We start from the raw sequence: 21,660 nt of genomic DNA, 5'->3' as shown, positions 1-21,660 counted from the left end.
TATGCAGACCTAACAAATAACAATTACCGGTGCACCTTTATACATCTTTAACAAATCAAAAACTATTAACTGAATGCAAATATTTATATTTCTTAAACAAAGATAACACAGACCAGTATAATAATCAATTCCTAAGATTAAACGAGGTACAGCAATGAAAGACCTATAAATTATTTGATAACCATCAACATTCAACAGCTCTGGATATTTACTAAGTACTACTTTTATTAAATGGGAAAAAAAAGTGGGTTCTCGAGCTCAATTTTCAACAATTAGTCCTTTCTTTCAGTTTTGAAAACTGATTCTTAAAGCCTGGATAAGACTACTTTTGTCTTCTTGTGACCTGTTCTAGAACTATACACATACACCTACTACATATATTAAATAACAGCTTATGATTTACACCATCCAATACAAATGTTCCATGAACATAATGATAACTAATTGATCACATGACTTATTATAGATTTGTCAGAAAGACATTACAAGGTTTCCAGACAACACTGTCTTGAATATTTTCCAAGGCAAAAACTAATAAGTTATATCCCTAACATAACATTTATATTTACATCACTCTTATATTTGTTTTGTCCATGACATTCAAATCAGAACAACAAGAAGTATTATCCCAGTTAAAACCACAGTGAATGGAAGCCATGTCTTCAGGAATGCACCCAAACTGCAAACAAATAAAAGAAAGCTGTTACTCTGTTGTTGGTGATATCATGCAATAGGAAAAGACAAAGATGTGAACCTTGTGCCCATTGTAACTGAATAATGTGTAATAGTTAAGAGTGATCACGTAACTTCCATTGTCACACAAGGAGCATTAGATACCCAGATAAAATTAGCCTTTTTCCATAAACACATGTGACCAGAATGAACAGAACGAAGGATAAAAGACCGAAAGAATAAGAATTAAGATTGGAGAAAGAGGTCTGATTTGCAGTTTACTGTGCATGATTGTCGATTTAGTTATATTTGGATTCAATATTATTGCCTGTATCGCTAGTGATTCAAAATATTAATTTTAGCAATTTTCTAGTATCGTGATATGCCCCCTGTTTCGTGTCGTCAGTAGTAATAGGCGTTTTGTTGTAATTTTCAGTTTTTACGTGAATCAAGCAAATAATTAAAGAAAATTCGATAGATAGAAAGACTGGCTTGATTCCTAGTAACATTTTTATCCAATCCTATCGTGTTCGGAGCACCAATGGAGTGTAAGACTATGTTTGAAGACCTCCATCCATTATACCCGTAAATGAGAGTCTCATGGAACAGGGAGACTTGCTTTCATGAGTGACAACTATAGGACCTGTGTTTCTTGCATGGTGCCATAAATCTAATATCTTTGTTGTGATGCAACCTCCAAAGTTTATGTTTGAACCAAGATTAACAGTTTCCTGGAGAGGGTGCCTGGGTAAATTTTTGCTGGGGTCTCTCAGAACCCCTACCCCATTATAATCTATTCCTTAGCCAATTATAAAATCCATCTTAGTCACTTTTGGTTATATGGTAACAACTCTTTGCATTGCAAATCTTCCCATTTTTAAACCACCAGAATTTTTGTATCCCCCAAAATCCCAAAATCGCACCAATCCCACCCTGGTTGTGAAAATGCACCCCCATCCAATGGCACATCCCTATTAGCCTATTACTGTGGAGTAGGCCCCCCCCCCCCCCCAAGAGCAGTTGATCATGTCGAATGATTGTCCAGGAAGGAGTAGTCCTGAGAAGGAGTAACAGCTGTTGGTGACAGTGAACTACCTTTCAACAACCTCAAAAGATTCAAGTCATCGTCATTTCATTCAGGTTGTTAAAATCTGTCACTGTCAACTAAAACAGTTCTTTTCAGGATCATTCTCAAACTGAGGATCACCATGAGTGGTAGTAAGCAAGGGAAGTGAATACAAAAATGCCCCTAAATATACCTGACAAATTTCCCAAAAATAAACATGTTAAAGGCAAGCCCCTAAATATACCTGACAAATTTCCCAAAAATAAACATGTTAAAGGCAAGCTTAATCATGTTCCAGGAGGATGACCTTTCATACTGCATCATATTCAGTGACATGGCAACATGTGAGTGGCAATTATCACAACAAAGGTTATGCTGAAAAATGAATTAAAAAAAAGAAAGTTAGTTATTATTACTGTAATATAATGATCATAATAACTTTTCACTCTGCTAACTTGTCAGATCATGCTCACCATTCTGTGTTTGTATTCCTCTGATGCAGATGAAATGGCCACATCCCAGCTGTTTTGTAGACTAGAAGCTTTTGCTGGATTTAGACGTAAATATCTGTAAGTAAATTGTGTTTGGTTATTAATTCCTTATAAAGATAAACTTGTATTCTAAAAAAAACTTTCCTGGTTTTCCAATCATCTCGATTGTTCTGCCTAGACATTTCAGTCCAGATTCAATCACAGGTGGCCCAAGCGTACTGTCAGTGTGTGATTTAGTTTTGAGGTCACTAATTGGATTTACCGGTACCTAATATATTTAAATTGAAATTTAAGCATTTATAAGCATGTGCCATACACTGTATTAGTAGCACAACAACAGTATAAAGAAAGTTGAAAAATGCCTTAAAACCACCAGAAGCAACAGGGCAACTATGGAACAAAAGTAGGGAGACCTAATGCCTTCTATTTCTTGCTTTCATTATCCTTTTTATTTTTTTTTTCTATCTATTTTAACTACCTTTCTTTTTTTACCGCACATGCTTACCCTTAAAATTCAATCCTAATATATTGCGTTCTCCTGTTAATGACCTTCAGACCCCAAAATCATACACAGTTTGCTTGGGCTGCCTGTGATTCAACAGTAGGATCATCATTATACAGAAAATTATCAAAATGTCTTGCTCATTCTTTGATATTTGGTAGAACTGAGCCATGAAATGTCTGAAAATAAGATACACACGTACAATCAGCTGTGCAAAACAACTTACTTTGTGGGTCTTCCAAAGGCCATATCGTCTTCCTTTTGAGAAAATAAAAGTGCAAGACATGTTAAGGAATGCTCATTGTTCTTGTTGTTATTATTTCAAAATCTATATGTTTTTATCTGGAACTTAAAGGTTGTGCTTAGTGCAAACTTCAAAAATTAATGGTTAAACCACAGCATAAGTAGATGGAATAATTATGTTTACTTGCACAAATGACACAGGTGACTTACTGAAACATAGAATGGACCAGCAAAGTCTCTTATTACACCTGAAGACATGGCAATCCCCATATGGCCAATGAACGGAAAAAGCCACCTTAGAGATGTCAATAAAAAAGTTAATTGGCAAAAGAGTAACAAAAAGACTGGCTGAAGAAAGTGTAAAAACTACTTGCCTGCTATTTGTAATTACCTATTTGTGTCAGGTTTGTTTTCTCAAACCACTGACTGTATATCTTCTTTAAAAGGTCCCATTGGACTTTCCCAGTCATGCAACATTAACTTTGCATTGAGGGTACATTCCATTTCATTTCCCTTGCCTCATTAACCCCCCCCCCCCTACCCTCTCCCCTCCAGTCCCTGGACAAGATACATCGAGACTCTAATTTATTTTTCCTTATCTCAAGGAGCAGGATGCAAGAAAAACATATTTTTTTCTAGGTAGGAGGAGGGTGGTGTTGGCACTTTCATCTTTACTCCTCTAGGAGACTTAAATTACTTAATATATAACTTGTCCATGGGACATAAGGAATTTGAATTTGTTGATCCTCATAGTCGAGCATACATAAAGATCAGTTTGGTTTCTACTAGTTAAGATTAAAAACAAGTAAACAAGGTTTCCTTAAACTTGATCATTATGCTACTATGTTTAGGAAGCAAGCAAATCTTTCCATGTTTATCTTTCGCACATAATTTAACCTAACTAATAATAAGAGCCCTGAATAGCTACTTCTTTAATTTCCAGAATTCTCTCTATCCCAATCAGTGTTCACAGCACGATTAAGCTAACCGCTTTCTTTCACGGGAAATCAAGGACACGTTGAACCTTTAATCCTGGATTATCGCTGGCCGCCTTTCGAACAACTGGGTCCTGATCACATGAACGAAATAATTTCAGAACAGTGTACACATCTAGAGACTCTTCAAAATAAATATACTCACGTAAGCACCGGAATTGGTGTCCAGACAATGCAGTAAGGATATCTGCTCCGGCCTACGTCGATTTTTTTATAGTTACCCTCGGCATCCATGATATTTTCTTCAGGATTATCTGCCATCATAAGGTCACATTGCGAAGAACTCTGAATCCTAGGCCGCCATGGAAGGTTTAATGACAGACATTTCAGAGCTTTTCATCACAACAAAACTAATGCTGTTGAGTGAACCCGCTGAATGCATACCATTGGCTCCTTAGAAACAGGACGCCATGGACGCCATGTTTGCTGGTGCGGTGTTCTGATCTGTCTTGATTTCAAATTTATCGTTCGCTTGAACGATGAATAAGGACGTATATTTGTTGAATAACTGGAATTATAAGTATTTCATCAAATTTAACTAAGGGTAAATAGTCAGATGGTGAGCAGTTTCAGGTGAGCCGAACGAAAACTAATTTCCTTCGAAATTACACATGTTGTGATGTTTTTCGTCTACTTATTAAGATATTTTTCCAAAGCCTGACAATGCTTTTTTGACCAGATGAAAGTAATTTTTATATCCTCGTCTCATGATTATCAAACCGATAAGTCATTTTTGAATGACTAATTAATTACTATACGTTTATCTGTCATCTTGCAGAAATCGAACAATGATGACCTAGTTCAAACAGAAATTCTGCACTGCAATGGAACGATTCGTTCCCGAGCATCCCCTCCCTACAGAAATCCGGGAGATGCCAAAAGATGACACTGTCTGTCAGTTCTGTGGTGTCAGCTATCTTATTCATAGTGAAATGAAAGCATTGGAGGAACGTGTCAAAGAAGCCGAGAGGAAAATGCAATACTATGTTGAAAGCGTAGAGCGGGAAGAAAAACTCAAAATTAAAGTGGCTAGTATGGAAGAAGAGAGTGATAAGCTTTCAAGGGCATTGCAAGCAAGTGATGAAAGGTGATAACTAAGATAGTCAAGCAATGTCTTGTTTAAGATTGTTTTCCAAGAGAGTGATGCAGAAAGAGTACCATATAACCCCATACATTAATTATGCATTCCACTTCTTTGTCTTTCATGACAAAACTTTAAAAACAAAGTCTACTAGTCTGAATGCATAATTAATGTATGGGGTTATATGGTACTCTTGCCGAGTGATGCATTCTTGTTTAATCAAATGTGTGTGTCTGAAATTATGTACTTCACTCTGACAGAGCTGAATAATGAAATGCTACGTCAGCGGGTATGCGGTCAACAATGCGGGCTCAAGTGTCGTAGGTCTAAAATTTAGCGAAATTAGCAGAAAATAATAAGGGCTGACCTTTAAAACCGAGGAACTCTGTTTTCGTTGAAGGCACTCTCCTATTTCCAAAGGTTTAAAGGAGAAAATTAATTTTTGAAAATTTTCAGGGGGTGTACCAAATTTTTGGAGGTTCTGTAAAAGAAAAGCGGCAAGGAAAACGACGCCTCGAAGCAACAGAATAGGAAATCAACCATGCAAACGACTCAAAATCCGTGTTTCCACGGCAAAACCTGGCACATGCGTATACGTTATTCAGCTCTGTCCTTCACTCTCTATTTTGGGAGGAGTGGTGGACCGATGGTCCGAGTGCACTGGGCTGGGTTGTTCAAAGCTGGGTTAAAGTAACACAAGGCTAGTGTGAAGTTTGATTTGATTTCTGAAACACACCTCTGTCACACACTTCCTGCAACTAAAATTAATATCCATGAAATTCACCCTCACTGAAATAACAATTTGGTGCATTGGATAATAAATAACTTGTTAGACATTTTGTTGTATAGTATCACTGAGTATTAATTTTTTACTCATTGTTTGTATTTAAATGCACCCTACAGGCTTGTCAAATTATGGCACAACTTATAAATTAAAATATTCAGTGATACTACACAACAAAACCATCTAATAAGATATAAAATATATACTTTCACCCAGGAGTATAAATCCAGGGTTACAGCCAATTGCTAGACTTACAATACTCAATTAGACCAATATTATTTTGGTTTATCTCATTTCTTCCATGATTTCAGTTCACTTGCTAGTTGGTCAGACCTACAACTCAATTTATTCAACAAATATGGGTAACTTCCATAGCATATAGGAAATGTTTTAATTTATTCTCTACAAACCCTAATTTTAGTGTTACTTATCAGGACTAAATGCCTACAGGAGGCTTCAATCTACAGCGTACTACAGGAAAACAAAACTCATGTCTTAACAACTGACCTTAATTTACTAAAATGTGAGCTGATCGAATGTTGGTCTGTCATTAGTTGATTATAATGTCATAAAATCGTGTTGGCAGGACCAAGATTTTGGTGCAAGATTTAACGTCAAAGCAAAACCTGATTGAAAACTATAAACAAGAGAGAGATAATCTTGGAAAGCAACTTGAGAGAAAGAGTGAGGAAGTCAGGAGGATTCAGTTGAAGTTGACTGATCTTGTGAAGCAAATTTCAGCCTTTCATGAAACATTACAGACACAAAGGACGGCACTAAATGACATTAAAGTTAGTGTTGGAGAAAATTATCAGAGCATCACAGAGAGTCACAGTAAAGTTATTAAAACTGTTGCTCTTTCATGTGAGAAGTTTACAGAGGATACAAAAGTCCTTGAGAAGAGTTTAATTAAGGTAGGTTAGTTCTTTTTAAAATATAAATATAGTGTCCTTCTTTTCCAGGACAATTCTAAGTGAGAACCTAAGGCATTTTCAGTCAGAGAAACACCAAGTTGTGTAGCATTCTACTAAGGTTTTTATATAATTAGGTAGGTTTTTGAACTGATCTCATGAAAATTTAGGTCTGTTAAAACTTTATTATTTTTCCTTCTGATATACAGTTGAGTTTTTTCATAATCTCTCAATGATTTACATACCTTTTCAACAGTGTAAAAATGAAAAAAAGATGCAAGATGAAGCTATTGCCAAAGCTGAAGCTCTGGTGGTGGAACTTACTTCAAAATGCACTGAGTTAGAAATTAGAGTTGATGCCCAAGAGGAAGAATTGATCAAAACAAAGGAGCAGAATCACACCTATAGCAAAGAAGTATCACAGTACAAGGAACTGATGAGGTAAGGAGTACAGTAGACGTAAGAGCGGGAGACATTCCAGCTTGAGCTCTGGCTGAGGTCACTGTGCAATTAACAGTCGAACTCTGACACTTTTTTAATGTCAGGCAAACCTGATTAGTTCCAGTTATGGAAAGGGAACATGAAGGGGGGCGGGGGTGGGGGGAGGAGAAGAGATAAGGGCACATGATTTGCCTGGATTACAGCAGATTACATTCCTACAGTAGTTCCCACCACGAAGGTACATTGTATGTAGCAGAACTCTCCCTCGATGTAACACCTTCCTTACCTCACTTCCACTGGTATCAGTCCCAATTTTTTTTTTTTTATTTTTTTAGTAGAGAGAGTTGAGTTGACTGTGTACTCCAGTTAAGTAAGCTATGTGGTTTAACTATACATTTGTGATTGTAATACTTAACTTACATTTGTTTATACCCTAGAAAAGAAAATAATTAATTACATAATTATTGAATAGATTTTGAACCTAGGATGTAGATACACTTGCAATCTTGTGTGTTGATGAATTAAAATTAATTAAAAATGATGAATTTGTCTTAGCTTGAATGGTGGTGTAAAATGTGATAAAATAAAATGTAAATCTAATTGAATTTTTCCTTTCAGTGCTAAATCTAATGAAGTGAGTGAATGGAAATACAAACTTCAAAATGAATCAGAAATTTTGGAAGAAGAAATCAAGAAAAACAAAGGAGACATATTATCCAAAGAGAAGCAGATTCAGCAGTTAGCTGAAAATTGTAAAAATCTTGAGAAACGTGTTGCAGAATACTCAAAGGCAAGAAATGAGGTAGAGGAGAAAAGTGCAAATTCCTTGGAGGAAATCAAGGTAGATTTGTTTTATTCCTCTTGCTTTCTTCCATTTTTATTTCAGTTTCTTCATTTTTGTAGTTGCTTCTTTGTGAATACACTTGAAGAGTCAAAATCAACTGCAATTTAGTGGTCAAATGTGAGTTGAAAATGTAGATTGAATCAGGGGGTTTCAACAACTTTTTCCATAAGCGACTGATAATAGTGTGATAGACAGCTGTACTGTGAGGTGAAACCCAAATGCAAGAGCCAGTGCTTGCTAGCTAAACAGACAGTAGTAAGAGATCTTACAGGTGACGGTACACCTTTGGTGACCAGCTTTCACTGAAACCCCCATTGAATGCTCAATTCTCAACACTTAAGCTAACTAAACAACAGAACACAATTTTTTCCAGCTCTATGATCTGATAAAGCTACTCAGGATGTTGGGAGAACATAGCTAGTTAGCTAGTTAGCCAGTTAGCCAGTTAGCCAGTTATATAGCCAGTTAGCTAGTCAGCCAGTTTGCCAGTTATATAGCCACTTAGCCAGTTATATAGCCAGTTATATAGCCAGTTATATAGCCAGTTAGCCCGTTAGCCCGTTAGCCGGTTAGCCAGTTACCTAGTTAGCTAGTTAGCTAGTTACATGCAGGCTTTATAACCTGATAGAGCATCTGCTAGGAAACTGAATTGACCAATCAAATGATGTGTACTATGTTTATTATGTTGTTAAACTGAAAATTATTAATGAAAATAAGGTACTGTAAATGACATTGGAATCTGTAGACATCATTCCATATAATTATACCGGACTATGATTGCTGATAATGAAAATGTTATCATGTTAAAGTAAAATAATTATTAATAGAAATATTTGTGTCTTTCCATTGTTTTTCCTTTCTTTTGAGCAAATTTTCATAATCTACAACAATAAAAAACCTTTACAAAGTGATCTTGTACAGTGTTATCTAAATACTGTACCCTGCATTAATAAAAGACAATTTTTTTTGCCTTTTGATAAAAAAATTTTGTTACGTACATGTAACTGGTTGTTTATATACTGTTATATTGTTATCTGAAGGCTTTGAAGGAATCCTGTTCCAAAGCAAAAAATGAGGTTGTAGCTCTGAAAGAAGAAAGGTGTGTGTAGCAAGTTATGTATATTCCTTAATTTATTAATGTAACTTTCAATTTTTGTAGTTAGGTTTTAGGCAGTCCATTTGAGTCAAGATTTTATTAAGCAAGGGTTTTTTTTTATTACTTTTCCATAGACGTCCACATATTTTACCCCAAGCTGCCTGTACCTCAAACAAAAATTACATCAGGGCTTCACTGTTGTTTTCTACGTTTTTGATTATTCTACACAGTAATTCTTACAATGCTTCAGCTTTAAATTTTTTCCTAATTCATTATATGTTTTTTTTTTCTTTTTTTATCAAAATTCACCTATAACTCATTTATAACTTAGTCATGCACAGGTGTACCTAACTTTGCTTACATATCTTTCTGTAAAACTACTCACTCAATACACAAGCACAAAGATACCATACTTATCTTATTCACCATCTCTACTTAAAAAAAACTTCATGAACACACGTTATCATTATTTTTATTATTATCGTCATTGTCATTATCGTAATTATCATTTTGTATATTAATTTTTTCCCTAAATGCATGTGGATGGTGAACAGAGAGATGATGATTTCCGCCCATCACAACCGTATAGAGCAACTGAGAGAAAGCTTTAAGAAAAAAATGGAAGAAGCAGATGCTTGGCCAGAAAAGGTACAAAACTACTCCAAATGTTTTTTGACAAAATTTTGAATAAAGTTTAACCAAACTAACCCATTATAACCTTCTCAGTAACCTTTTCTCATCATCTCAGCTTAACAAGATTGTGAAAGAAAAAGAAGTACAGTTCAATGAGGAGAAAAACAACCTGTGGAGGGAGTTAACAGAAGGATTTCAGAAGGTACATAGGTCTAAACATTGCTTCTTTGGCTTGCACGCGTGCAGTATTATATAATTGTTAATAATTCTGGTGTAACAAAGGCACGTAAAAGCATATGGTCCTGAGGCCATCTCCTGAGAACTATTTTTTCCGGCTTGATTTGTTGAGATAACGACAAATTTTCTTTGCTCAGGGTGCACTGCATGTGCGCTATCCCCGCGTCAAAGATCCGCAAAAACGAAAAATATGATGTCGCAGAAATATTTGCTAAGTTTCTCTTCTTAAAAATAGCAATAATTTTTTCGTGTATAATATCTCTGTATTTGTTTTGTCTCTTTGTTTGCCAATTCTTTATCCCGTACAATTTCAGCAGAGGATATGATTTCGTGTACCTTACCACCTGCACGCTTAGGGGGGGGAAGTCATTATAACACCAAGTAGTTGTGCTGAGCCGTAAAACAACTTGTACTGTACGTGTGTTTCAGCGGAAGTTATTGTACACGACAGTTTTTTTCCTTTGAAATTTTCACGGATTCATAATTCCCTTCAGTGATTTTTGTTTCGGTTTGATTTGTTTTTCCGTTATTCCTTTTCGTGTAAAGGAAATGGATGAAGAACAAAAAAAACATCAAGAAGAGCTTGGCTTGTGGAGGAAAGAGGCTAAAGCTGCACAAGACAGAGTACGTACGGTACCACAGCAGTTATATAATATATGTCCATATGTCCTCTCCCATGTAGATAGTAACGAAATAAAATATTTGGCGAAGAAATTCATAGTTTTACCAAAATTGCACGGAAAATAACCTATACCGAAATGATATTGTTTATTGAAGATTTTTTTATAGACTAATTGGATTTATTTTGTACACTTACATGAAACGGCCAAGAAGGAGTACTAGTCGCTTTGCTATCTTGCTTATACACTTCTTTTACACTTTCCCTATATTTAGTTTAAAGAGGACGTCGCCGCTTTGAACCGGAGACACCGTGAGGATGTCAAACGTCTGGAACGGGAATTGATTGAGGCTAAAGTGAGTGAACCCTTGATTCTCATGAGTGTTTTTCGATGGAGTATCGTGACACAAAACCAAGGTAACTACGATGGCCAATCAGAACAAACGTTAGCTATCTCCAGGAGCCAATAAGAACTCTAAATAGAAAAGTTAGTTATCTCCGGGAACCAATAAGAACTCTGAGTAGAAAAGTTAGTTATCTTTGGGAGCCAATGAAAACTCTGAGTTGAAAAATTAGTTATCTCTGGGAGCCTATAAGAACTCTGAGAAGAAAACAAGGAAACGATCTTAAGCGCGGGAAAACGATAAGGGGTTTGCGCTAATCGCAAATATCAATCACACAGCATGGTAACACAAAACCAGTAAGCAAACCCCTTTTATGATGTCTAATAACCCTGGCATAATCACTGTAGGTTTGTCAAGTATAAACCTTCAGACTACAAAAGGTTTTAATTTAATTTTTTCCTTGAAAAATGTTGCGTGCTATTTAATATGACTCTTAAAGTCTATGGGTCCTGAGGCTTGTAACTTCCGTGTTGCCTTGATGGAGAGAAACCCACTTACCACCATGTTTTAAGAAAAATGACCAGGAAAATTTGAATGTTTAGGGGTAGCTTAGTATAACGTCCTTGAGAAGGTTACTTCTTTTGCTAGGAGAAATGCGAACAGAAAAAAAATGCCGATGACTCACTCGTACAAAATCTGGAAGCGAAAATCGTAGATTTGGAAAATCGCCTGCGTCAGCCGTTGGTAGACTCCGTAGAAGTTCTCAAATTAAGGACGAGGCTTCAGGAGTCAGATAAGATGCTCCAAGATGCAGAGCAGCAAATTGACGAACTGGAGACGAAAAGTGAATCTTGGAAACAAGAGGTACAGGATCCGTATTATTTAACGTCTTGTAGCACATGGTCCCTCTTAGCTTGTCTGTTTGTCCGTCTGTCTGACTGTCAATAATGCCTTGCTTGACCTTCCTCTTGGCTTTCTTCTTTTCTGTTTCTAAATCACTAGTTTATTTTTTTCTGCCTGTCCGCTTCCCACCTCCCTGTCTGCTTGTTTCTTACGCCAGGGTTTGATGTCCTTGAAAATTTAGTTCAACTGTAAGGCGAAAGAATAAAAGATTATATCTAAAGGAATCTATATTACTTATTGTTGTTATTTTGCACTCTATTTTGAATTTATTTGCATACATTGAAATTGGTATATTTTATCTTACCTGGCTTTTGAGTTTGTAAGCTGTTTGATTCTTTGTCTGTTTTTCTTTCAAATCAGTAGCCTGTGTTACTGTCTGTCTCTTTTTCTGTCTTTCTCTCTGCCTGCCATTCAGTTAATCAGTTTGTTTGTCTGTCCATCTCTACATTTGTCTGCCTGTCCTTCTGTTTCTACATCTTTCTATTTACCTTTCTGTTGAACTTGTCATTCCCTATCTTTTATTCGGTTATTCTTCTCAAGGGGGGAGGGTAAAATGTTCTTAAGTAGTGTACCTCAATTTGGAAATAGGGAAAATTATTTTTTAAAAAAAAAAACTACCTTACATCTTTCTTACATCTTTCTTCCTAAGGTCGCTTTTTTACAAGACACTGTTCGACGCGAGTGCGAGGAACGCTTTGAGCTTACCGATGCTCTAGGTGAAGCGCGGGCTCAGTTGTTAGCTCTTCAACGCACTTCCGGTGCCTCGCTGTCACGAAGTAGTCTCAATTCATCTGGTTCTATTTCATCCAGCGGCGTCATCCAGGGTAGTCGCAAAGGACATGACGTTAATGGACAAAGCGACAATTCTACTACCCAGGCTATATCTTGTACCGTTGGATTTGATGAAGGCGTAGGGTATAGGCCTGGTACAGGCTCACGTGACACGAGAAAGTTGTCGCGCGAAGGGAGCGTAGACGATAATCGAAAGCGAATCGCAGCAGCCGTCCGGCAATCGGGTACAAAGAGCCGTTTGGGGGGAACTTTTAGTTGCTGAAAAATAACAAAGATTTGAAAAAAAGGGAGTACTTGCAGACGCGAGTTGATGGCTAATTGGAAGCGATTAGGAAACCAGAGAAATCCTGTTATAGATTAGGGAAACGCTTGCCAGCTGTCTCACTCTTTTCAACCGCTGAGAAACTTTTTTTTTCCTGAGCGCAGAGAAGTGCAAGATTCGAACAGGCATTGATATAGTTATTGTAGCGTGCGTAGCACTCACCCAAGACGCGTCATACGTGCAATACCTCATACGTACATTTGTATTTAGCACCATTTTAACAACCTGTGTGGAACTTATTAAGTTTTAAATTATAGGCTAAACCCATTCAGTTAAACACAGGCCGATTTTCGAATCCGCTAAATGAATACGGGCGTTGATACAGAGTCGTTGACCTAAACCTAGAATTCATCGTTCAAGCTTTTCATGCTCTGTGTTTTGATACTTTGTTTTGCGATCGATTGGTTTTTTTCGTGACGAAGAAAGAAAAAAAGACAAAGAGTATTTCTGGTCGAATCCTTGACTGATAATATATAGTTTAACTATTGTAACTATACCATTTTACTTGAGCATGACCTGTTGGTCGTAGGGGTCTGGGGTGTCTAAGTTTTTAGATCGACAGCCTGTGTTCCCGCCCACAAATAACAAAGCGAAATGCATGCACTCGCATTACTAAACTTCATCATAATCATTACAATTTCCTCAAATGTGATTGGTGCATTAGCTGCTTCATTTTTCACTAATTATTCTGCAGAGTTGAAATCGGACAGGTGTTTGTAATCGGGCACCATGTAATCGGACAGTTAAAGCAGCCATTGATACTAAGTCCATTCAGCTAGATCCATCAATCGCAGAATTGATCATAATAACCATAGCAACAACCAATTATTCTTTGAAAAAAAATAAAACTGGGGAATTTCCTAGATAGAGGTTTTTTTATTCTAGACATTGCCTTTACCGAAGATATTTCGCAATTTGTACTTGTTATGATTAATTGATAACAAGACTTCGTGTCGTTGAATTCAGTCTGGAAATATACTCGTGACTGACAGACCAATCAGACGATCGCTTTGCGGTCGTCTAATTCTGTTAATCCCTGGTATGATTACAGACCTAATTGGGCTCCACTCGGTCCTATTACCAGTTCAAATTCTGCAGGGATGCACGACAATATTTCTTTCACCCCTGTTTTTGAAACATCAACAGATAATGTTTCTTTTTTTTTAATAGAACTCCTTTCTGCGACAAATTTTATCTTCACTGCGTGAAGCAATTCCCTGGTTCCAGCAGGCTCGTGTTTTTATGTTTTGTTTTGGGTTTTTTTGTCGTCTTAACGAACCAGTGTTTTATTTCAAACCGGAATTAAACAAGCAGTTTTAATTAACTTTGTACTCTGTGTCTTTCTCGTCGAACTACCTAAGGTATAAGGGAAGTTTTGTTCGGCGACTTTTTAAATAAACACCGTTTTTCATTGGAATGTAATAGAAGGTGGAAAATCGGCGCTCTGTGGATATTTTTTTGAAAAGTAATAATTTTAAAATAATGTTTAACTACCCGTCAGTTTTTGGAGTATCGCACGCAATATCTCAGGGATAGAGAAACTGAAACATTTTAAACAACATCATTGGGTTCACCTTTAGTTTTGTCCAATTTCAAGAAAACTCGACTTAAACATTGGCCGAGAATAAACTCTAAAGTTCAGTAAACTTGAGGAAACAGCAGGCGACAAAAGTCAACTTATCAATTTTCCTAAAGTATTTTTTGAATTTCCGTCGGAAGAAGTCAAACTGACTCTCCAGGGCCCAGTCGTGCAAAAAGAGGATAACCGTATCCAGCGGATAGGTGATGGAAAAAACCGGCACAACGCTCTCCAGTGGATCGATTTATCCAGTGGGGAGCGTTATCCAATCTTGGAACAGCCGCAAGAACACAGAGTTTCAAAAGTTTGGATTCGGAATACTCTCGATTTTACATAATATAAAATGCTATTGGCAGGTGGTTTTCTTTTAGTCTCAATTTATTTGAAGCAAATGTTCATCACCTTTGTTTTAAATTCATTTTCAGACATAAATTGCCATACTCAAAAAAGAAAAAGAAGGAAACTTAACTCGATATTACGCTCGCAAACGAATGAAAATAAAATGCGGCAGCTGCAATATTATTTTCGTTTTTAGTTCAATTGCACTGTTGGTATTCCTCCATACGAGTTGGGCTTTTAAGTTTATTGAAGACGCTAAGACAGTCAAAGACATTTACTCAAACAGAACTGGTTGGAGTGCGATCGTTGGAAGAACTTATCCAAAACAGCAATGACGACAATGAGTGCAAAGCTGATATGGCTGGCTCTGTATCACTTCTACATGACAATGAGTGGAGGTATCGATATATAGTAAAATTAACTTATTTCATAGGGGACACAATTTAAATGCGCTCTAGTTTTTGCTACGGCGTACCTTTATACGTAAGGCGCCAAAAGTGACACGGCAATTTTTAGTGAGATTCTTGCTAATTCCATATGTTGTCAGTTATTGCTGCCGTTTGCAATTGCATGACAGAGAGATAGTGTTTCTTAAAAAAAGCTGCAGCTGGTATTGGCCTGACGTCAGTAGAAAATTTCGACCGAGGAAGAATCGAAAACGAGAAACTGCGGTCATTTAAAAAGCCCCAACAGAATGAATGCAACACGAACTTCCTTCGCTGTTTAAGATGACTCAGTCCACGTAATTCAGTTCTAATGAAAGTTAAGAAGTCGGTTGTCTCATCTATTTTATTAGGCAAAAAAAAAACAAAACATAGTCTCAATTTGATTACGACAAGCGTTCCTTAGAGCCGCCACAAGTATCACCACGGAATTGATCAAAATTTCACACGACAAACAAGGGAAACTTCCATAGCAAAGTACATTTCACTTTAATGATACTGAGAGTGCTTAATTTTTCTGACGGTTCCGAACTTGAAATCTCCTGCGGCACTGAGGGTTCGATTCGATCTGAGGAGACCTCTGCCAGAAAGTGCAGAATTTGATGAGTTCTCATAACAAATGAGTGCAAAAGCCAAAGGAAAAATGCAAAAAAGTAACGGAACTTGGAAAACTGCGGAAAGATCCAAATTTAGGAAAACACTCGAATTTCCAACGTTTGATTTTTGCGGAGGGCAAAGGAGAAATACAGAACTTTTAAACGTGCGTAGATCGACAGTTGTTCTCAAGAAATCGTCTATTCGAGTAAACGCCTGGAACGTCAGCTTTAGAAACCCATTACGGTGGCAAATTTACAGTATCGGCTTAGTTGATACGACCAAATTATTTTCTAACATTAAGTATAGCTTGTTTTCGTATTTTCTGCATTGCTATCTTACTCTCCCTCGAAAGGTAGGAGTACTGAAAACATACACTGACACCTTGTTACGTTCATCCAGCTTGTAAATAAAAAACAAACAAAGCAAAATAAATCTAAAAAAGGTGCTTTCTGTTCGACCATTGGAATACTTTCTCCCCCTTCGGCGTTGAATGTCGAACAATTTTAAAAAAAGGTACATGGTGGCCCGATGACATAGTGTGAAAAATCTTAGTCGCTAACAGACTACCTTAGTTGCCTTATTTACCGATCGAAAGTTCATTTCTTAGCAGCTGAAGAAGAATGCAGACAACTGTTTTATTCCGAACCAGTGAAAGACAAGGTTCTCCTCAATCATGTTATAATAAGAATAGATATACCGATAGAAGATGTGTGCAGCATCCGATGTTTCCTTGAGCCCAATTGCTTGTCTTATAATGTTGGACTGCTGGAACAAAGCAACCAATACCTGTGTATGATCAGCGACTCCAATGACGTTCTACATCCAGGAGATTTGGTTCAGCGGATAGGATTTACCTACCATAGAACCAAGGTCTGTTCGTCCGTGATCTAGGGACTAGGGAGTCAACTGGAATGTTTCTTTTTATGTTACTTTGAAAAACAAAGTAGGTTCCGTTATAAGTGGACATCCTCGCGTCATAAAAAAAGTGTCTTACCAAAGCTAGCTGCCACTCGAAGCGTAAGCAATTGGTGGAGAGCTCACCACCTAAGTGGTGTTCAGAAATGTAGCCTTGAGTGTAATACAGCAACTCAAAAACTAAATTTTGCCATCTAGATAAACTCATTCTCGGATCATTGTAAAGAAATTTATCACTTTAAGGTACACCGTACCAGTTATGGTGCACAAATCTGGCATCTATAAACTACCACTCGTTAATGTTACGTCGAACCAGTGTCTTTAACTACAGAAAAGCACGCTTACAGAGATGTTGTGCTGCACCCAAGGTTATGGCACCGTTGACCAAAAAGACGATCTTTGAGGGAATTTCGGTAGCATCACGTTATCATTTACCTTTTTCCCCCCTGAGGCTCTGATACATTCTTATGATCCCCCTCCCTCATTTACAGTTAATTACCAGCCACTTTTCTATATAGTACCCCCCTCTTATACTCTTTTGTCGACGACCAATCCTTCACCCCCCTTGTGCCTGGCGGTAGATAGTGACTGGTCTGTTTAAGAAGGGTTCTTTGAGAACATTCTTTTTCTTGTATCGTCAGAGTCCATGCAACACTGATCCTTGCAGGAAGAATATGACTTGCCAACCGGGCTACACTAGCAAAGGATACCGTTGTAGGAAAAAGGTCACGCCGATGTCATTAAACTCCAACAAACCAGCTGCCAAAGAACGTGCGTATACTTCTCTGCTTGGGTCATTGCTATTATTAAAAAAAAACCACAACGACTTCAAGACTTTTAAAAAAAAAAGGAAAAACAGTCTTTGTAATCAAGACGGATAGAAACTCATACTGAGATCGTTCCTTCCAAGTCCAAAACGTTTAAGGTATATTCCATGAGCGCATATTCATGAGCTTCAGACTGCTTGACTGCTAATAGTTAACAGGCAAATTTGATTTGCATAAAAGCGTGGATCTTCATTACATACTAACTTGGCTTCATCATCTTCTTATGTTATATCTAAAGGATATAATTCCGTTTATTTCCGCTTGCTATGACGTGCTTAAATCGTTAGGGACGCAGCCTCTATTTATTTTTTCTCCGTTGAACTTATTCGATTTAAAATTTTTTTTCTCAGACATTCATAGATGTTCTGATGCACCCAGCATAACCGGAGTCTATAATATATCCCATCATGACGAGGGACCTTTTCCTGTGTACTGTGATCAAACAAGTGATGGAGAAGGTATCTTAAAGTTAACAAATGGTAAACACCACAGCGTACACTATTGAGTTATGGATGCACGCGGGAGGTTGCTAAGCACGAAAGAAGCGTAAGAGTCGCTCGAGGCGATAGCCGAGAGCGACTCTAGCTTCTTGAGTGCTTAGCAAACCTCCCAAGTGCATCCATAACTCAATAGTGTACGCTGTGGTGTTTACCATTTGTTTTATATCATAACATTGATACATTGTAGCTAAAGAGTTCCCTTTTATTTAACAAATCTTACGCGACCAGAAAAAACAAGCGCGCGCGGAAAAATAGTCTTTGCATTTGCTCGCGTCAGCAGCGTACACCCATGGGCAAATGGGGGACGCTAAATTGACCAATCAGAGCCCGCACTTTACTTTGGTTATGTTATAATTAGCTGTTAACCAGTTTAGTTTGTCTGTTTAGTACAGGTTAGAATATGAAACGATGAAGAAAAACGTCTATCTTAGTCTGTTTCGAGGCTGCCTTCGGTCTTGAGTTTTCCCTTAGTGTAAATATAACATTGAAGAGTCTGGTCGATGCCACATGGAGATTCCGTGAATGGCTTTTAGTCCGTGCACACGCATGCGTCTTGAATTGCTGAATCACCCATTCGTTTTAAATGGATTTTTGCATCCTTTCCACTTTGGTGAGACTTCCCTTTCCTCTTTATACATCACCCGTGGTTGTTCATCTCTGCTGTTGGATTAGATCACTGATTCCTTTTTGTTTTCTACTGTGATCGTTAGGTATTTGGAGCTTTTTCGAGATGACATAATTTTTAAAATCTCTGTCTGGTAAAATTGTCACTTCACAGGCTGGACGATGGTATTTAAAGTTGTTAGTGGCCTTTCTCCACCCCACCTTGGTGAAATTTGGTTGTCACCGTCCCTCTATCATGAAAATCTCAACGAAACCTTCGACATAACGTCTGCTTATCCAACTCATTACAAGAATCGTATTGTAATGGACTGGGAATATTTTGACCCTAAAGAGGTGAGGAAAGTGGTACACGAGCTTTATTAGCTGCAAAGGACGCTTGGTATTGAAAGAGCCTTCGTAATCCCCGTGACAGAGGCGCATCAAAGTCGCTGCCAACTGAAAACCTTGATTGTTACTTGATTCATGTCAAAGCTGCCACAACTTCATATTTTACCAGGTTGACATGTAGTTACAACTCAAAGTTTTTCGCCTGGTTTTCATATCAACATGTAACATGTGCCAGACAGTTTGGCAAACGCTAAATACTAAATCTCTTGTACTTCACTCCTACGTATGCTTCCTAAAACTTTCTTTACTTCTTTGTTACTTCTTTCTGTGGTCTTGTAGCTACTAAAAAGCTACAAAACACTAAAGGACGAGCATGATAACAAGAGCTGTTTCCTAATAAAATTTCTTTGATAGTAAGGACAAATCTAATACACTTAGCTATACTTTATTACATCTGGGTAAGGATTGGAATATTGCTGAGCGCAAGAACTGTCAAAGGCATATAGGAACTTAACAAGGGAATAACCTTTCCCAGTCAGGATGACAATGAAAATTGTGGACTTTTTTAGAATTTGAAAATAACGAATGGAATTAAAACGGGTAAAAGGTATAAAGATTCTTTAACTTGGAAAATTTAATCAAGTTTTTGTGATATCGTAATGTTCAAGTTAACAAAAACTGTTTATTTTATGAAGGGTTAATGTAAGTCGATTTTAACTTCGACCTTAGGCTCGCATCGTTTTGTACAAGGATGGTCAACAAGTCATCTCCCTCAAGTTCAATGCCACAGGTACAAACAACTTAGATTGGTTTTCACAAGAAAACCTTCTTTACTCGCCATGGAGCGATCTCAAACTGTTCTCAGGCCTACATTTCGGCCTTCTGGGTCCCATAGTTCCTGATCGCTTCTTTGAAATAACTGGGCCTTACTCTGGTTGTGCAACGGATATCGGTTGGTTGGTTGCTTCAAGTCACCAAGTATGTCCATGGGACAAACGAGCACCCCAGCCTAACATCCAATACAGCCGAAAGCAACTGGGGTCACTTATGGAAGATTACGGTAAGCTTGATCTTTAAATAATTTCTGTTTTTTATTGTTTTGACAGGGTACGAATAGCTAAAAAATGCTTTTTTATATGTATTGCTTCACCCCATGCTATTCGTGGCACCAGATTTCGTCACCTCGTGAGCAGTTCTTTTTCTCCCTACAATGGTATAAACGTTGGTGGTCGTCTTAAAGTAGCAAGTAAACAACTCAATAGAATTCAACCGCCCTCGTTCCCCCCTGCCCCCCTTCCCCCTCTCCCCCCTCCCCCCCTCCCCACTCTCACCTTTCCCACTCACTCCCTTTTTAAAAATCGAAGGGCCACACACTTGAAAAAGCCTCTGTTATCATTTTATCTCACAGAAAATGTAGGCATCGCAGACGTGCTTGCCGTGTTTGTTCGCTGACAGGAAATCATATAAAAGGCTGAGCGAGGCCTTTTTTCTGCGAGAACGTCTTTACTGTTATAGAAAATATTTTTGTGTTCGCTTTAAACTTGTCATGGAGAACATGATCCTTTGGATTTCAGAGCGCTTTTCTATTGAGTGTAGTAAAACCAAAACCAAAATAATCACAATGGCCAATCAAAAGAAGGGGAAAATAACTTGAAGAGTCAATGAGAACTCAAAGTAAAATAAAAAAACTGCCTAAAGCTTGGCAAAACGCGGGCGACCAAGTTGTGATTGTTTTAAGTTGTGCAAGTTTTTTTGGAAAAATCACAAAACGAAATAAAGCAATACCAATGTAATCTTGGATTACTTTCTACACTCAATTGGAAATTGCTGTATCCATAGTTGAAGAATTAAGATTACAATTTGTACAGTAAACGGTTTAAACCCGAAAGTAATAATAAAGTTTCCCAAATGTCAGTCACCACTACGCACAACAGTCCTGTTCAGGACCACACTCACTCGGTTGTCAGACTTCACGGTTAAAGGTCATAGTTTTTGCGTAATGGTCTTGAACCCATGGAAAGCTTTCTCTTTTGGAGGAAAGTGTGATATGACTTTGTTTAGCTTCTCTTCTTTTGAAATCAAGTGAAAACTTTAAACAGTAAAGAGGAATTATGGGGGATGAGGTACAACCCCTGTATTACAGATTTTAAACTAAAAGTTAGTGAGCGGAATAACCTCTTCACACGTGTACCATGAAATCAGTCGTAATTCAGTCAACAACTCAAAGTATGAATTCATCTGCCATATTTCTGGACGTATGAGCTCTCAAACAAAACTGTTATACACAATCGAGAGGTTCTTTAATTGCGTTCATTTACTTTATTCTCGTTACCTTACTACATAATTGTTATTATTTGTAGTTTATTAAGAACTCTCTTATAGTTATAAAACTGAATAAACAGGATAGTAATGCATGAAATAACCAATAAAAGTATTAAAAATGTGTGATAAGTACTTAGATAAATCTCAGGTATGTGCACAATATTCCAACTAACTATTTGGTAAGACTGGTATCTTTGGTCTTCAACGAATG

General features: G+C 37.4%; 2 protein-coding genes across 4 annotated transcripts; one reads left to right on the top strand and one right to left on the bottom strand.

The window, feature by feature from the left end:
• Positions 1 to 65: 65 nt before the first annotated feature.
• On the bottom strand, positions 66 to 4,307 carry LOC111325241 (transmembrane protein 222). Its single transcript, XM_022929010.2, has 6 exons — positions 4,115 to 4,307; positions 3,185 to 3,269; positions 2,958 to 2,989; positions 2,212 to 2,305; positions 1,983 to 2,113; positions 66 to 679 (listed from the first exon to the last, which is right to left on the bottom strand). The coding sequence occupies exons 1-6, from the start codon at positions 4,231 to 4,233 to the stop codon at positions 601 to 603; spliced, it is 540 nt and encodes a 179-aa protein (XP_022784745.1). The 5' UTR covers positions 4,234 to 4,307; the 3' UTR covers positions 66 to 600.
• A 74-nt stretch (positions 4,308 to 4,381) lies between these two features.
• On the top strand, positions 4,382 to 21,570 carry LOC111325236 (uncharacterized). Of its 3 annotated transcripts, XM_088729875.1 has the most exons (16): positions 4,382 to 4,542; positions 4,748 to 5,056; positions 6,421 to 6,748; positions 7,002 to 7,186; positions 7,805 to 8,027; positions 9,071 to 9,129; positions 9,681 to 9,774; positions 9,875 to 9,961; positions 10,543 to 10,620; positions 10,891 to 10,971; positions 11,608 to 11,823; positions 17,491 to 17,620; positions 18,027 to 18,134; positions 18,955 to 19,133; positions 19,857 to 20,187; positions 20,536 to 21,570. In XM_088729875.1, the coding sequence occupies exons 2-16, from the start codon at positions 4,794 to 4,796 to the stop codon at positions 20,577 to 20,579; spliced, it is 2,406 nt and encodes an 801-aa protein (XP_088586001.1). In that variant the 5' UTR covers positions 4,382 to 4,542; positions 4,748 to 4,793; the 3' UTR covers positions 20,580 to 21,570. The 3 variants fall into 3 exon arrangements, with proteins under 3 accessions (XP_088586001.1, XP_088586002.1, XP_088586003.1); XM_088729876.1 differs by lacking the exons at positions 18,955 to 19,133; positions 20,536 to 21,570 and having other exon boundaries at positions 4,383 to 4,542; positions 19,857 to 20,177; XM_088729877.1 differs by lacking the exons at positions 17,491 to 17,620; positions 18,027 to 18,134; positions 18,955 to 19,133; positions 19,857 to 20,187; positions 20,536 to 21,570 and adding an exon at positions 12,512 to 14,300 and having other exon boundaries at positions 4,385 to 4,542.
• Positions 21,571 to 21,660: the final 90 nt, after the last annotated feature.

Source organism: Stylophora pistillata, chromosome 8, assembly GCF_964205215.1.
Source record: "Stylophora pistillata chromosome 8, jaStyPist1.2, whole genome shotgun sequence".
NCBI classification, from domain to species: Eukaryota; Metazoa; Cnidaria; class Anthozoa; order Scleractinia; family Pocilloporidae; genus Stylophora; species Stylophora pistillata.
This window is presented reverse-complemented; position numbering and strand designations above follow the sequence as displayed.

Excerpts from the sequence above, each read along its gene's own strand:
- LOC111325241 (XM_022929010.2), bottom strand. The coding sequence starts at position 4,233 with ATGATGGCAGATAATCCTGAAGAAAATATCATGGATGCCGAGGGTAAC. Across the intron at positions 2,306-2,957 it reads GCCTTTGGAAGACCCACAAA|ATATTTACGTCTAAATCCAG; the intron begins GTAAGTTGTTTT and ends ATTTACTTACAG. Across the intron at positions 2,114-2,211 it reads AGGAATACAAACACAGAATG|CATAACCTTTGTTGTGATAA; the intron begins GTGAGCATGATC and ends TTCATTTTTCAG.
- LOC111325236 (XM_088729875.1), top strand. The coding sequence starts at position 4,794 with ATGGAACGATTCGTTCCCGAGCATCCCCTCCCTACAGAAATCCGGGAG. Across the intron at positions 8,028-9,070 it reads ATTCCTTGGAGGAAATCAAG|GCTTTGAAGGAATCCTGTTC; the intron begins GTAGATTTGTTT and ends TGTTATCTGAAG. Across the intron at positions 18,135-18,954 it reads TCAAACAAGTGATGGAGAAG|GCTGGACGATGGTATTTAAA; the intron begins GTATCTTAAAGT and ends GTCACTTCACAG.